Source organism: Lipotes vexillifer, unplaced genomic scaffold (genome assembly GCF_000442215.2).
Source record: "Lipotes vexillifer unplaced genomic scaffold, Lipotes_vexillifer_v1.1 scaffold90, whole genome shotgun sequence".
NCBI classification, from domain to species: domain Eukaryota; kingdom Metazoa; phylum Chordata; class Mammalia; order Artiodactyla; family Lipotidae; genus Lipotes; species Lipotes vexillifer.
Genome location: NW_006782310.1, coordinates 2,202,157 through 2,220,390, shown reverse-complemented (window position 1 = coordinate 2,220,390; position 18,234 = coordinate 2,202,157). Strand labels below are relative to the sequence as shown.

Here is an 18,234-nt window from a genome sequence, read left to right as displayed (position 1 = left end):
TGAATGTTTGAAAGGAGGGAAAGAGGAAAGAATGGAGAGAGGTGATGATGATACTGGACAATTGTGTAGGAAGTTTGGTAAGATTTCTTAGTGCTTATTTTATCTTTGGATGATAGAATGAAACCATTTGTAAAATTTATCTGTATGTTAAATATACTTTTTTAAAGAAAGCAAAAGGAACATTATTTTCTAGAGGATAACCTAAAATTGTAGTTGTAAACTTTATTTTATTTTATTAAGAAAGAGAACCAGAAGCAAAGGAAAATCTGAAGAGTGGGTAAGCTAATGATGAGACAGCTCTGGAGAAAAGGAAGAGTGTGAGAGTTACATTTTATTACATTATCCAGTACCAACGAGTACCCGCCAAGTCTTAGTGGTAGAAAGGTTTATTTCTCACTTGGTACTGCAGCTTAGCTGTGTCTGCTGTGTGTGTGATTCATGTAATTTCTACTTCTCAGATGCAGGGTGAAGGATGGGATCCTTCTAGGGCATGTTGCTCTGGTAGCACAAGTGCATTAGTGAGATAACTCAGTGGCTCTGTAGCTTCCACAGGATGATAAATGTTACTCCTGCTCACACTCCACTGAACAAAGCAAGTCATATGGCCAGGCCCAGTGTCAACTGGGTGGGAAGTCTAATCCTGTTAAAAAGAGAGATAATGAGCAATTGGGAACACTAGTACAGTCTATCACAGGCAATGGGAATGTAGCAGCCCTGGTTGTAGAGGATTTCCATAGTATGCATTATGCTTGTTCAGATAACATCTTAAGATGTCACTTTTTTTTTTTCCTCAAATTTGTACTTGAAACTAAAAATTAAATGGATGATTTTAGCAGCAGATTACACAGTGCTGAGCAGAGAATTAGTGAAAAGTTTGTAACATGAAGGAGAGATTAAGAGATGTGCAGGCAAGAGTCACATCTGCCACATACCTACATGATGTTCCAAAGGAAGAGAAAACAAAGGACAGAGGCAATATGTGAGCACATAATCAGCCATTCATCTTCTTTTTTCAAGTCTCTTACTAGGATGGATGGGTGGATAGATAGATAGATAGATAGATAGATAGATAGAAAATAGATAGATAGATGCAAAAATAATTACTCATTTCCAAATTTCATTTGCTTTTCTTCCAAATCTTCTAAGTCATTTTATGATTCCCTGTTTGATGCAAATACTTAAAGTTTATCTTTTACTTCTTAAACATAGTATGAATAGTTATTTTATAGTCTGCATCCAATAATGTAAATACCCATAGTCTTTGTAATCTACTTCTGTATCTAATTCTTCTAACTGATGCTTTTGCTGTCTCTTTTCCCTGTGCTCTTGGCTATCTTTACTGTGTGTTGTCCATTTTCTTCTGGAAACCATTTGTGGAAAATCTTTGAGTCCTAGGATAAAGTTGAGTTAATCATTTGCATCCTCATATTTTTGAAAGTGGTTCTATTTTGCAGTTTGTGTCCTTGGATATGCCCAGACATTTTTTTTTGGTTTCCCAAACCATGATATTCAAAGCTCCATTTTATCAAATTTCTAGGGCATTCAGAGCAAAAGTATCTTGTATGATCTTTTTATCCCTTTGATTATAATGCATATTTAGTGTAGAAAAGAAAGTATAAAATGTTCAAAAACAGATTGAAAACCTAAAATCATGTCAATAGATAGAGGTGACACTATTAATATATTACTGATTTTTTTCATTCTTGATGAACCTGTGCTCTGATTTTATTCCCATAATTGAATTTTTTGTCACATTGTTATACAAATTTCAAATACATCACTTAAATATCTGTACAAAAGTCTGTTATATTAGTGAACCTTGATTTTTGCCAGGATTACTCTAATTTTTATGTTTAGGTTTTTATTTTTATGACTTACTGTAAGTACAGATATTATGTTCAGAAAGCTTAGCATCATTGCTGTTTAAAATTTTTAAGTAGATTTATAGAAGTAGATTGGCTATAATATTTTAAAATTTCTAACCCCTCTCTAAAACTGCTTTCCAGAAATATACCACTTATTGAAGCTGAGCAGTTCATGAGCTTGTTCTGCTATGCACTTATGCTAACATTAAGTACGACTATTGTTTAAAAAAAAATCTATTGCAATACAGCAAATGAAAAAATATATTCTCAATATTGTTTCAAACTCCATTTCTCTGATCACTAAGGAGGTGGAATATTTATACATCCTCTCTTGAATTCTACTTTTTCTAAACAATTATTATGTGCTTCCAAGGAAGAAATAAAGAATTTAGGATCCAGAGAGGCAAAATAGCTAACCTAATTCCCACAGCTAGCACAGCTGGCATTCGAAACCTGATTTTCTATATTTTGATTCAGGATTTTTTTTATGTCATCTTTTGCAATTTAATTTGGCTTCAATTTAAATGGCCTTTAGTGAATACTCAAATATGCTTATTAACATGTTAGTCCAATAATAATAATCCTTATTGGTAGATCTAACGTTAAAATTGAAATTCTCTTAGGACACAGGTAAGAGTGTGGTGAGTTCACAGAGCTGTACTTTTGACTGTGTAGCTGGAGCTCAGAGCAAGTGCTTTACCTAACTTGTGTTTGTGTATATGTGTGTGTGTGTGCACTCGCCCACGTGCATAAATTCGTACACATGTGTTTTTGTGTGGCAGGCAGGCAGGGACAGGTATTGAAGGTAGGGAACTAAATGTCAGGTAATGAATCATTTTAAGGGGTTTGGACTCTGCTGAAGAGTATGGAAATCCACTAAAAATCTCGTATGGTCAGATTTCTCTTTTAAAGACATCATTTTAGTGGTAGTTGGATGAGGTAAGGTTTGGGACCTCCCTTCCTAAGGGAGGATATTTTTTAGTCTTGTTGCATGGCTTTTTTTTTCTTTATGTGACCCAAGCATTTGTAGCTATCTCTTTTTGAGGTTCAAAATCCCATGCTCTTGATTCTTCCTTTAACTTTCTGAAGCTGTTCTTTCTAGGAATCCTCATTTATCTCTGCTGGTCCCCTGTTAGATTAGCTCAGAATTCTAAACACAGCCCATTTGCATTCTTGATCTACTCCCTATCACAGGAATTTTACCTACTCTCATTATTTTAACATGTATCATATTTTTACTTTACTTTTTAATTTCTACCCACATCCTTTATTTCTCCTGGTAGTATCACTTTGAATATCTACCCTCTCCCCCAACATCACATCTTGACATCATTATCAAGTAGGTTGTTTCAGGCATCATCCTGTTATCCCTCTCTACTATCTTACAGCCAACATCTTACCAACTTCTGTTATGTCTGTCTTTTAGATGTCGGTCTCCAGTAGGTGCTTTCCTTTCTGTCTGTTTCAATTACCAATGAAATGAACCAGGTCCTAATTGTCTCTTAATCGGAATATTAAATAGGCTTCCAACTGGTCTACCCCGTTCCAAGTGTGAGCCCTCAGATTCAGCATATAGAGCATCACTGGTACAATTTATGTACAAAGGATGAATTATTATTTACTTTCAAAAGCTTTAAAAATTTTCAGAGGCTCCCTACCAGCTATAGGATAAAGCTTCCAGACTGATAAATTAGAAACAGTAATCTGTCACCTTCACAGCTCCAGACATCTCTTACTACTCCCTTCCATGATTTTTTAATGTTCTAGCCTATTAAAATGGTTACATATTCAAACTCATATTGTTTTAAGCTTCAGTCTTTGCAGTCTTTGTCTCTAGTTTCCTCTGCTTCCCTTCTTTTCCTTCCCCACCCCCTCCTTCTCCTCCTCCTCCTTTTTTTTTGGCTTGGTTTTTTAAATATGGTTAATTGAACATTCATACAGTAGCTCAGACATTAACTCTTCCCAGATGCTTCTCCTCGTGGTAACTTATTTTCCCCTTCCTACAAACCAAGGTGGTATTAACTGCTTTTTCTGCTTCTTCCATTATTGTACTTAGGATTGCAGAGGAATATCTTTTTCATGTCTCTTTTTTTTCCTTCATGAGAATACAAATTGACAACCTTTGTTTTAATTCATCTTTGTACCCCAATCACTTAGGGTAGCACTTGACATGTAATCAGTGCTCAACAAGTATCCATTAAGTAACTCTCCCTGGTTAACTCTCTCCTAGCACTTATCACACTATGTACAGTTACTGTTGGCTTGCTTATTTGTTGTCTCCTCTCAGCTGAGCTCCTTGCTGGCAGGCATTGTGTGTGTCTGCATGTGCGTGGGTGTCTGTGTCTTTCTCAGTAGGTGTTAAATAAGTATCTTAATGAACAAATGAGAGCTGAATATAAACATTTTTTATCCTTGTTTCTTTTTTTGCTTCAGTGTCTGTGCTTCTATTCTCTCTGCTATATGTTCTGATACCACATCTATCTGTGCTTTTTCTGCTCCACAGCAATATTAATTGTTATTTACCTTTTTTTATATTTGTATTTTTTTCTCTCATTGTCTTTCATCTCATTTAAGCAGATAGAACTGTAATGAAGACCCATACTGTTAAACACTTTTTAATTTAAAAAAACACTATTAAATCACTTGTTTTTTAAATCATTCATACAATAACTCAGACATTAACTCCTCCCAGGTGCTTCTCGTCATGGTAACTTATTTTCCCCTCTCTACAAACAAGGGTGGTATTGATTATTACTACCTTATTCAATATGTGCAAGCACAGTGTATATTATCCTCAATACCCCCCTATTACATAAGGAGCAATCAGGATTTGAATGTAGGTCTATCTGACTCCAAAATTTATGTTCTTTCTTCTTAGTAACATTGCCTCTCCTCTTCCACTGGCAAGTCTTGGTTCCTACTTCTGATGTGTTACAGCAGGCTCTGGACACATTTACTGAGTACTTCAAAAAAAAAGCTTATTGTTTTATTCAATTCTCCATCTCTTTATTTGGCTATAGCCATTGCTTTTCTCAGAAGAGCTCTGTTGTTTTTACACTCTTCTTTGATTTTTCTTTTTTATTCGACCATTTATGTGAATCACCTTCCCCTTAGTCCCAGCTTCTTTTTATTTCCTTAAGTTCAAAAATAATAGTAAGAAAGTTCTTAATGAAAATCATTGGCACTCATACATCTAGTGAATACCCGCATGAAACTTCCCCCAGTTTGTACTGTTATATCCACCATCTCACCATTTGATGCCATTTCCAACTGTTATACTATTTGAATAAATTACATAATTAATTCAATATATGATCTATTGTTCATATATAGTTCATTTTAAAAATGGCAACGTTAAAAAAAAGATGCCATACTTAACAAAATTTGTTCAGTACTAAGTGCATAACAAATATTTGCAGGACTTTGGGTGATGGTGATGATATATGATTACTTACCTTGCAGTAGCAGTGTATAATTTAATAATTTTGTCTTTTAAATAAGCCAGCATCCATTTGCAATGGACCTTTTACATTTGGGACATTTGACTTGAGCAAATAATTTCACTTGATTGCTTATTCACATGATAGGCAGGCTTAAGCAACCTAAGTCAAGGAAAATGAACTTGTTTAAGATGATTTGAAATTGATTAGTTTGGATTTAGTTTGCTGAAGTTAACTGTGTGGTATGAATTTCTATATAGCCATTTTTGTAACATTTAAACTCTGTAAAATATTCTCAATATCTACTTCTAGTGCTCTGCTGTACCTCAAGCAAGACCATGCCATTGTAACTGCAGTGATCCAAAAATGGGGTTGATAATCGAGGGAAATGAGCAAAAAACCTATTGAACACCATAAAGACATACTGGTATATTTTATGAAATGTGTTTATCAAGAGTTAACAGGATGGTGATTTATTTGTAGAGATGGCAATTAGAATATTATTGAAGTTGTTAAATAGCCTGGAATACTTAGATTGAATCCACAGGGTACTGTGTTTTTATATTTATTTAGCTATATCTTACCAGCCTATTAATTTGAGTTACTTCATAGGAGTATAGATATAGACTATGATTTTTTTAAAAAAAAATACAGTAACCCTTTGACAGCAAACCTTTGAATGAAAATTCTTAAACTATTTTGCTTTTATTTTTTAATTTTGCAGATATTAAAAGAGACAATTGTATATGCACCATTCAAAATAGCTACTCAGCAATGTGTTAGCCTAGTTTAGACTTTTCTTAAAAAGGAATTAAAATCTTGCAAATAAATCTCCCTTCCTATTTCTATTCTCTCCCTCTTCAGAAGCGATCAAAACCTGAATTTGGTGTGTATTCAGTACATGCAAGAAATTGGATTCTTAGTTCTTAGACCTACACATTCCTAACAATCTTGTCTTCCACCTCACACCAACCACCCTCTATGACAGTTTTACCTATATCTTGTCATTTCCAATATTGGAGTTACCTGCTGATCTCAGTTTTAAGAGTCCACTCTCTGACAACCAACACCTCTCTCTCCAGCTTACTTACTCTCCTAGTACTGTCACTCTAACAATTATTTGACCCTTTAAGACGACCAATCTATCATGCCTACTATATTTGTATATTCCCCTTCTTGTCCTTCCTTCCTTTCTCACAGAACCTACTTATATTTGATCAAAATAAGCATTCATTTAAATAACTTTCAAAACCTTGTTTCTATGACTTGAAAAGCCCTATCATTGAATTAAGCCAGTATCCTAACCTCTGATTGTGGCTAAAGGAAAACATGAGTGCGCTAATTTCTGTCATCATAGGGGGATCCTGGTTTGATGGGCCTTAAAGGTTATAGAATGTGGGATCTCTTTATGAAAAAAAGAACATAAGATCATGAATACAGAATGCCCACAGCCATTTTAATGTCTCTTGACAGAAGATACAGAAGATACATTATATTAGAAAAAGAAAACAGTCATTGTGGTTAAAATATCTCATTTTTGCAAACTTTACAAAAACATATGGCCATGTGAAAACACTGTTAGGAACACTCAAAGCACTGTATAAGGGCTGGGGATCAGTTAGAGGCCCTAATATTTAAGCTTCATTAGCATTGGAATACATTTGCCCCTGAGTAGAACTTAAATTTTATGGCTATAAGTCTCAAGTGACATTCAGCACTACCAAGAAATGTCTAGACAGTTCAGTTTTTCTGACAACTGTTTCATATCTTCTTATTCTCTTCAATCCTAATGCCCACATCACCCTCACTTTAAACTAATAATCTTCCCATATAATTCATAGAGAACACAGATGCAATAAATGAGAATTACCTTTTTCTCTTACCAGTCTATTTGCGTCTGTCTTCACATATTCTGATATAATAATGGAAGGCCCTTCTGCTCATTACCCATGCACTTGCCAAGTAGATGTTGTTGTCTCTTACACAGGGGCTTTGCACCTACAATTTTCTCCTCTTTCCCGTGAATCATTATTATTTCTCTTTTAATAGCGTATGAACATTGCCTAATATTGCTCAGCTTGGAAAGAAGCAAACACAAGATAAAACGCAGACCTGCATCCCAACTCTGTCCTTCTGTTCTTTATAACAAATCTTATGCAAATAAGCACTCCTGTTCCCCTGAACTCACACTTCATTTTCTATTCAACCCATTCAAACAAGGATTTTCTCAAAGTATCATATTCTAGATCCAAAGTCATTTTTTCTCATTAATTTGAAGATATTTTTCAGTTTTTCTTTCATTTAGTTTTTAAACTATTGTACATATTTAAGGTGTACCTCATGATGATTTGAATATTCATAGTGAAATGATTACCTCAATCAAGCTAATTAACATATCTCATGCAGTTACCTTTTATGTGGGTGTGTGATGAGAGCACCTGAAATATACTATCTTAGCAAATTTCCAGTATTTAATTATTAATTACTATTATTAATTATAGTCATCATGTTGTACATTAAATCTCTAAACTTATCCGTATTTCATTTAGTTTTGCTTGATACGACATCTGACGACATTTGGATATCATTTCTTTGTTGGTAATCTATTTTTTCTCTCTGGGAACTTTAGAATTTTCTCTTCCTATTTCAGAGTTCTGAAATTTCACAATTCCATGTCTAGGGGTGTGTGTGTTTCTGTGTGTGTAATATATCCAGTTTACCACTAAGTGGGACTTTTCAATTTAATGACCCATGTTGGTTTCAGTACTGGAAATTTTTCAGGTATAATTTTGTTACATACACCCCCATCTGTTACTTTCTTCAAAATATTTTCAGTTTTATTGAAGTATAATTGTCAAAATTGTGTATATTAAAACTGTGAAATGTAATGATTTGACAAACTTTGTGAAATACCACACATCAGTAACCTCACATAGTTACTTTTTTTTTAAATTTTGTGCTGAGGTCTTAAGGTCTACACTCTGGGCAAATTTCAAGTAAGCGATACAGTATTATTAACTACAGTCATCATACTGTACATTAGATCCTCAGAGCTTATTCATCTTATAACTGAAGGCTTGCACCTTTGACCCTATCTCCCCCATTTTCACCACCTGTCAGCCCTTGGTAACCACCATTCTGCTCTGTATTTCTATGACTTCTGTTTTTTTCTTCTTTAGATTTCTCATATAAATGAAATCATAACAACATTTGTCTTTCTTTGTCCGGCTTATTTCACTTGGCATAATGCCCTCTAGATTCATCCATCTTATTGCAAATGGCAGGATTCCCTTATTTCTCATGCTTGAATATTTCACTATATATCAATATGTATAGTGATCTCACAACTTCTTTGTTCATTCATCCATTGACAGACACTTAAGTAATTTCCATATCTTACTATTGTGCATGATGCTGCAGTGAACATGGGACAGATGTTGCAGACATCTCTTTGAGAAACTGATTTTGTTTCCTCGTATATATAACCAGAAGTGGGATTGCTGGATCATGTGGTAGTTGTGGGATTTTTTTTTTGTTATTTTTTTTGAGGAACCTTTATACTGTGCTTCGTAATGGCTGTACCAATTTACATTCCCATGAACAGTATACAAAGATTCCCTTTTCTCTACTTCCCTTGTGAGCATTTTCTGTCTCTTGTCTTTTTGATAAAAGCCATCTTAACTGGTGAGAAGTAATACCTCACTGTGTCATTGATTTGCATTTCCTTGGTGGTTACTAATGTTGAGCACCTTTTCATGTACTTGTTAGCCATTTTTATGTCTTCTTTGGAAAAACGTCTATTCAGATCATTTCCCCATTTTTATAATTGGGTTATTTTGTTTTTACCTATTGAGTTATATAAATTCCTTACACATTTTGTACATTAACCCCTTATTACATAAATGGTTTGCAAATATTTTCTCTCATTCTGTAGGTTGCCTTTTCAATTTATTAATTATTTCTTTTGCTGTGCAGAAGATTTTTAGTTTGATACAGTTCTACTTGTTGATTTTTGCATTTGTTTCCTGTGCTTTTGGTGTCATATGCCAAATATAATTGCCAAAACCAATGACAAGGAGATTTTTCTCTGTGTTTCCTTCTACGAGTTTTGTAGTTTTAATTCGTGCATTTAAGTCTTTAATCCATTTCAAGTTAATTTTTGTGAGTGGTGCAAGATAGGAGTACAGTTTTTGTTTTTGCATGTGACTATCCAGTTTTCCCTGGATATTTATGTATTGATGAGATAATCTTTTCCCCACTGTGTGTTGTTTGCACCCTTGTCAAAGATTAGTTGATTCTATATACTTGGGCTTATTTCTGGGCCGTTGATTCTGTTGCATTGACGTATGTGTCTGTTTTTATGCCAGTACCATACTGTTTTGATTACTAAGCTTTGTAATATAGTTTGAAATAAGAAGTGTTATACCTCCAGTTTTGTCCTTCTTTCTCAAGATTACTTTAGCTACTTTGGATCCTTTTTGGTTCCATATGAATTAGGACTTTTTTTCCTGTATCTGTGAAAAATGTGATTAGAATTTTGATAGAGATTGCATTGAATCTCTAGATTACTTTGTGTAGTATGACCTTTTTAACATTATTAATTATTCTAATCCATGAACACAGGATATCTTACCATTTATTTTTCTTCCTTAATTTCTTTCAACAATGTCTTATAGTTGTCAATATACAGAATTTTCACCTCCTTGGTTAAATTTATTCTTCAGTACTTTATTATTTTTGATACTATTATAAATTGGATTGTTTTCTTTGTGTCTTTTTCAGGTAGTTCATTGTTAGTTTATAGAAATGCAACAGGTTTTTATGTATTGATTTTGTATCTTGCAAGTTTACTGAATTCATTTAATTATACATTTTTCGGTGGAGTTTTAAGGATTTTCTATATAAGATCATGTCATCTGCCAACAGAAAATTTTAATTATTCCTTTCTTATTTGCATACTTCTTTTTCTTACCTAAATTCTCTGGCTAAAACTTCCAGTACTGTGTTGAATAGAAGTGGTAAGAGTTGACACACTTGTCTTGTTGCTGATCTTAGAGAAAAATCCTTCAGCTTTTCACCATTGAGTATGATTATAGCTGTGGGCTCATCATATATGGCCTTGATTATGTTGAGGTAGATTCCCTCTGTATTCACCTTGTGGAGAGTTTTGCTCATAAATGGATGTAGAATTTTGTCAAATGCTTTTTCTGCACCTATTGAGATGATCATATGGTTTTTATCCGTAATTCTGTTAAAGTGGTGTATTGCATTTATTTATTTACATATGTGAACCATCTTAGCATCCCAGGAATGAATCCCACTTGATCATGGTATATGATCTTTTTAATGTGCTGTTGAATTCTGATTGAAGGTTTTTGCATCTGTGTTCATCAGAGATATTGGCCTATAATTTTCTTTTCTTGTAGTTTGTTTTTCTGGTTTCAGTATCAAAGTAATGTTGGCCTCATTAAATAAGTTTGTAAGTGTTCTCTCCTCTACAATTTGTGGAAAGAGTTTGAAAGGGTTCGTGTTAATTCTTCTTCAAATGTTTGGTAGAATTCACCAGTAAAGCCATCAGGTCATAGTTTTTTTCATTGGAAGTTTTAAATTACTGATTCAATTTTCTTATTATTGGTCTGTTCATATTTTCTATTTCTTCATGATTCAGCAGGTTATACATTTCTTCTAGGTTACCCAAATTTTGGCATACAATTGCTCATAAGTCTCTTTGATTCTTTCTATATTTATGGTATAGGTTGTAATGTGACCCCTTTCATTTCTGATTTTGTTTGAGTTCTCTATATTTTTCTTAGTGTAGCTAAAGATTTACCAATTTTTATATATTTAAAAAAACACACCTCTTTCTGTTGATGATCTTTTCTGTTGTTTTTGGCTTATTTCACTTGTTTTGCTCTGATTGTTGTTTTTTCTTTTCTTCTCCTAACATTAGGCTTAGTTTCTTCTTATTTTTCTAGTTCTTGAGGTATAAAGTTAGGTGGTTTATTTGAGATCTTTATTTCTTAATGTAAGCATTTATCATTATAAACTTCTATCTTAAAACTCTTTTTGCTGTATCCTGTTTTAGTATTTTGTGTTTTCATTTTTATTTGTTTCAAGATATTTTTTGATTTCCCTTCTGATTCCTTCTTTACCCATTCCATTGGTTGAGTTTTTGATCTTTTGGTCTTCTCTTCCCAATGCCCTAGCTCTGTATGAACTTATAGCCTCTGTCAGTGAGTTGGTTCTTTCACAAACGAGTGCAACTCACACAAACCCCTGCTGTGATGTAGTGAACCTTGACCTGGTAACCCGTCTGGTGGAATACCTTCAGCTAGTTTCTTCCTGTTTCTCCTCAACTCCTGCTCTGCTTTCCAGTTCCATTTCTATTCTACAGGCATGGTTACCTCATTTGTGACTGTAGCTATGTCTTTTTATTCTTATATCGTATGCCTCGATCTGTATTTGGAACAAAGGTGTTACACAATCTGGACAAGAAACAACTAATTTGTCATAGAGCTTAGTAAATATTTCTCGGTGTTTTTGAAAATTTTATAATGATAATAATGCCTTTACTTTTTTTCCTCTATTAACTCTTTTCCCTTAGCTATTGGTTCTCTTTTTGAGAGTTTTGTTTTAGTTATTAGTTTTCCTTTGTTGAGTTTTGTTTCTTTTTCATGGGCTTAGTGTTTCTTATATTTTATTTTATATATATATATAAATATATATAAAATATATAAAAATATTTGTGTTTTCTTATATTTTATTATTCTTAGTAGCAATGTTATATAAAACTAGAAAGGATGGGTTGCTGTAGAAGGAAATGAGTGCTCTGAAATTTGAGCCTCTTGGCTCCCCAAGCCTTTCTTATTAATACACTTATTCTCCTAAGATTGGGCACAGCCTGACGATTACAGGTAGCCATCAGGAGAAGAAGAAAAATAAATGGAATTTTGGGATATATTTTCTCTAATCAGGTTTTGATTAAGCATCTGTTTATTTTGCACTTTTGGTAACATAAAATATGATCTTGTTCCTTTTTTACTATTATTAAATGTATACTGTTTTGGAATAATCATATCCGTGTTTTTGCTTTATTTTTTTAACAGTATAAGGAAAAAATCAGAGCTCGAGTCTGAAATCCAATCTTTGTTGCAACTGAGGTCAAAAAATGAAGATTTTCTTAAACAACTATACAAGGAAGCTTATAACATTGGAGCCATTTTCCACCTAATCAGATTTAAAACAGAGGAATTAGAACATAAAATAGCAGAAGTGAAAAGAAAATTCAAGGTTTGTATCTCTGTGTTCTTCTTAGTTATGAAAAGGGTAATGAGCCTGAATTTTATCGATTTAATATTGATAGAGTTTAATTTAAGCTATATTAGTCTTTTCAAAAAAGTCACTCCTTCTGATAAATCAGAAGAAAATCACTTTTCCTCAGAGGTCCAGCCTGAATAGAAGAGAAATGGGGCTCAATGTAGCTAATTAACACTCATGTCTACTTTTTTCTATCACCAACCTTAAACTACCTGGATCACCAGAAGAGAGTGGTGCTTGGTTCAGTCTCATCCTACATATCTAACGTATAATAGTTCTGTCTCTGGTAGGAAGAAGGGATGCTGGGAAGTGCCCTTGCACACTTACCAATGTAAGAAAAGGGTGTACCTACATTAGGCCTGCAAGTTATTAGATTCCAGGGTACCAAGCAATTAGTAGACCACAGTGCTACAAAAACAACTGCTCATATGCGTCTAATCCATTCCTATGTGAGAGAGATGACAAATAGCCACTCCCTGCCACTTGGCATAGAGACTATCAAAGTCAACTCCGTTTTACCGCACCCCGGGGAACCGCTTTAACAGGCTTCTTCTGTCCATCACACATCACACCCGCACCTCTTCCATCTTTGGCGTTTTTTTTTATTAAAGACTTTTGGTCATACAAGTATCTGTAAAATACAGAGTCTGTATTCTCTGTTTAAGCCCTGTAGTAGCACTATCTTCACTGAAGACTTTGTCTTGTGCCATTTAAATTTAGGACATGTAGATTGTCTGCCAGTAAATGTTTCTGTACTGAGACACCAGGATTTTCTTCCCATACTGAGTCCAGCTCTCCGACTGACTTGGTATATTGTGTCTGTGTCCCTTCCCATGGGTTATTCAATGGATTGTTCATATCTTATATGTTTCAAAATCAGTATAATAAAAGTTATGTATAATAAAAATTAACCTCAAAATTATTTTAGAAATATAAGGAATGTGATTATATACATGGTTTAGCATATATAACAATATTATAGATGTCATTTATAATTTGCTTTGATTTTTCATTAACATGTGTTTCTCTATGGCCATCAATTAATTTTTTTTCATTGAGACTATCAGTGAAGACATCATGCACAGATGTGGCCACTTAATGCTTTTATTTATTCAGTTGACAGGAAACCCTTGGTATCATTCATGTATTTGTCCCATAGCTGTCACAACCTACTTTAATTCTTCAGATGTATTGCTTCACTAACCTGAGGTACTAGTTTATTAAGAAGGATATTGCATTGAACTGTTTATTCTAAATTTTCCTGATGCCATAAACTACAATATGTAGGTTAAGTGCAAATTTGATGTGACTCCACTATACTTGCTTTGCCAACCCAAATTGCCAGCCCAAAGCAAAGTGTCTTTCCAGCTAGATCAAGCCAAATTGAAGAAATTGTTCATCAGGTCCTTTAACTACTGTATGGCTGAGAGATAACTAGAAGGAAGCAACAGAAAGAAATTACTCCATCTAGGAAATATTCCCCTTTGCTAAACATGTCTGCTAATCTCTGAGTTGAATATATAGGGCATTAAATTTCTAGATGTAGACGTGTGTATCTGCATCAGAGTGGTAATGAATTAAAATTAAATTTCTAGATAGTCCTTAGATAATTCAGGTTTGTAATAATTCATGTTTGTAGTTTCTACCTTTGCAATGACCCACTGTCTTTCATTGTCTAATTAATTACAATTATATAATTTTCTCAGTCAGGGCATCATGTTTTACTTGCAGAAAATTTTGTGTATTTGTTGATACTGAAATTAGTCCTTAATACATGTCTTCCAGAAATTAATTAGAGCCATACCACCTACGAGCTAGATCTGAAAAATAACCTTTTATAGCCTTAGAAGTAGACTTTCAGAATTATGTTTTTTTCAAATGCATCTATAAAATGCCCAGTAAGTTTTAGGCAGTCTTAAACTAGAAGCAACCCTGAACAATCAAAATATCTAGCAGTTTCTGGAATATTCCAGTTATTACAGATGATTTGCCCCAATATTTCCATACCTTCAATCCCAATAACTGTTCTATTCAGAAAAGACATGATTAGCCCAGTCTTAGGATAAAATTAGCTGATAGTGATGGGAGATAAATCAATAAAAGGGTAATATGTATTCAATTATGGTGTGAAAAGAAAATCATCCAGTATTGTCTGGAGAATGTGATATTGTAACAAAAAAAAAGTCTTGAAAGCTTTCATCAGATGTTAAGTGCTTCTTAACATTCAGTAGAAGATTTCTGTTCAAGCTGCAGGAATTTGGAGGATTTTTGCTTGAACATATCAGAATTTTGGTAGAAAAGTAAAATATCAAACCACTCTGGTTCCAGGTGAAAATGATGGTATTAGAAGTAAGTGAAAACTTAGTAGAAAAGAAGGAAGGCAGTAGAAAGGAAGACATAGTTTTCTGCAAGCCTACTATATGCTGGACTCTATACATGTTAATTAATTTAGTGTTCATGATTCTGTGTGGTTGTTATTAATACACTCATTTTGGGGTGAAGTGATTTGCCCAAAGTAGCCTAGCTTTTAGGTAGCTGTGTAGACCTTGGGAACAAGGTCTTCTGATGCTGGTCTTGGAATAAACTAGTCAGTCGGATACTAACTACACATATGCTCTGACAAACAAAGATTGAGTCAGGTTCAAAAATTCAAAATAACCATATTAGGGATGATTTTTAAGACTTTGTTTTTTTAGGGCAGTATTAGGGTCACAGCAAAATTGAGTTGAAGGACACAGATTTCTCATATCCCCATGCTTCCACACATGCATAGCCTCACCCATTATCAACATACCCCAGCAGAGTGGTACATTTGGTACAATCAATGAACGTACATTGCCACATCATAATCACTCAAGGTCTATAGTTTACATTACGGTTCACTCTTGATGTTGTGTACATGCCTTTATTTTGAACAAATGTATAATGGCATATGTCCATCATTATGGTATCATACAGAGTATTTTAACTTCCCTAAAACTCCTCTATACTCTGCCTATTCATTCCTCTCCCCACTCCCCAAACCATGGCAACCACTGATCTTTTACTCCATAGTTTTGCCTTTTCCAGAATGTCATATAGTTGTAATCATACAATATGTAGCCTTTTCAGATTGGTTTTTCTCACTTACTGATATACATTTAAGGTTCCTCTATGTGTTTTCATGTCTTGATAGCTCATTTCCTTTGAGCACTGAAAAATATTCTGTTGTCTGGATGTACCAGTTTATCCATTCACGTACGGATAAGTATCTAGATAGCTTCCAAATATTGGCAAACCCTCCAGAAAGTAGGCATAGAGAGAACTTACCTCCACATAATAAAGGCCATATATGACAAACCTACAGCCAACGTCGTTCTCAGTGGTGAAAAACTGAAACCATTTCCACTAAGATCAGGAACAACACAAGGTTGCCCACTATCACCACTATTATTCAACATAGTTTTGGAAGTTTTAGCCACAGCAATCAGAGAAGAAAAAGAAATAAAAGGAATCCAAATTGGAAAAGAAGACGTAAAGCTGTCACTGTTTGCAGATGACATGATACTATGCATAGAGAATCCTAAAGACTCTACTAGAAAACTGCTAGAGCTAATCAATGAATTTGGTAAAGTTGCGGGATACAAAATTAATGCACAGAAATCCCTTGCATTCCTATACACTAATGATGAAAAATCTGAAAGAGAAATTAAGGAAACACTCCCATTTACCATTGCAACAAAAAGAATAAAATATCTAGGAATAAACCTACCTAAGGAGACAAATGACCTGTATGCAGAAAATTATAAGACACTGATGAAAGAAATTAAAGATGATACAAACAGATGGAGAGATATACCATGTTCTTGGATTGGAAGAATCAACATTGTGAAAATGACTATACTACCCAAAGCAATCTACAGATTCATTGCAGTCCCTATCAAACTACCAATGGCATTTTTCACAGAACTGGAACAAAAAATTTCACAACTTGTATGGAAACACAAAAGACCCCGAATAGCCAAAGCAATCTTGAGAAAGAAAAATGGAGCTGGATGAATCAGGCTCCCTGACTTCAGACTATACTACAAAGCTACAGTAATCAAGACAGTATGTACTGGCACAAAAACAGAAATATAGATCAATGGAACATGGTAGAAAGCCCAGAGATAAACCCACGCACATATGGTCACCTTATTTTTGATAAAGGAGGCAAGAATATACAATGGAGAAAAGACAGCCTCTTCAGTAACTGGTCCTGGGAAAACTGGAAAGCTACATGTAAAAGAATGAAATTAGAACACTCTAGAACACTATACACAAAAATAAACTCAAAATGGATTAAAGACCTAAATTTAAAGCCAGACACTACAAAACTCTTAGAGGAAAACATAGGCAGAACACTCTATGACATAAATCACAGCAAGATCTTTTTGACCCACCTCTTAGAGAAATGGAAATAAAAAATAAACTAATGGGACCTAATGAAACTTAAAAGCTTTTGCAGAGTAAAGGAAACCATAAACAAGACAAAAAGACAGCCCTCAGAATGGGAGAAAATATTTGCAAATGAAGCAACTGACAAAGGATTAATCTCCAAAATTTACAATCAGCTCATGCAGCTCAATATCAAAAAACAAACAACCCAATCCAAAAATGGGCAGAAGACCTAAATAGACATTTCTCCAAAGAGTATATACAGATTGCCAACAAACACATGAAAGAATGCTCAACATCACTAATCATTAGAGAGATGCAGATCAAAACTACAATGTGGTATTACCTCACACCAGTCAGAATAGCCATCATGAAAAAATCTACAAACAATAAATGCTGGAGAGGGTGTGGAGGAAAGGGAACCGTCTTGCACTGATGGTGGGAATGTAAATTGATGCAGCCACTATGGAGAACAGTATGGAGGTTTCTTAAAAAGCTAAAAATAGAACTGCCAGACGACACAGCAATCCCACTACTGGGCATATACCCTAAGAAGACCATCATTCAAAAAGAGTCATGTACCACAGTGTCATCGCAGCTCTATTTACAATAACCAGGACATAGAAACAACCTAAGTGTCCATCGACAGATGAATGGATAAAGAAGATGTGGCACATATATACAATGGAATATTACTCAGCCATAAAAAGAAAAAAACTGAGTTATTTGTAGTGAGGTGCATGGACCTAGAGTCTGTCATACAGAGTGAAGTAAGTCAGAAAGAGAAAAACAAATACTGTATGCTAACACATATATATGGAATCTAAAAAAAAAAAAAATGGTCATGAGGAACCTAGGGGCAAGACGGACATAAAGACACAGACCTACTAGGGAATGGACTTGAGGATATGGGGACAGGGGAAGGGTAAGCTGGGACAAAGTGAGAGAGGGGCATGGACATATATACACTACTAAATGTAAAATAGCTAGCTAGTGGGAAGCAGCTGCATAGCACAGGGAGATCAGCTTGGTGCTTTGTGACCACCTAGAGGTGTGGGATAGGGAGGGTGGGAGGGAGGGAAACACAAGAGGGAAGAGATATGGGGATATACGTGTATGTATAGGTGATTCAGTTTGTTATAAAGCGGAAACTAACACACCATTGTAAAGCAATTATACTCCAATAAAGATGTTAA

General features: G+C 34.4%; 1 protein-coding gene across 1 annotated transcript in view; it reads left to right on the top strand.

The window, feature by feature from the left end:
* CCDC178 (coiled-coil domain containing 178) overlaps positions 1-18,234 on the top strand; it is a 369,756-nt gene that overhangs the window by 86,156 nt on the left and 265,366 nt on the right. Inside the window, exon 12 of the mRNA XM_007455238.1 lies at positions 12,412-12,595. Within this exon, the coding sequence (XP_007455300.1) occupies positions 12,412-12,595 (184 nt within the window). The remainder of the gene's footprint in view (positions 1-12,411; positions 12,596-18,234) is intronic.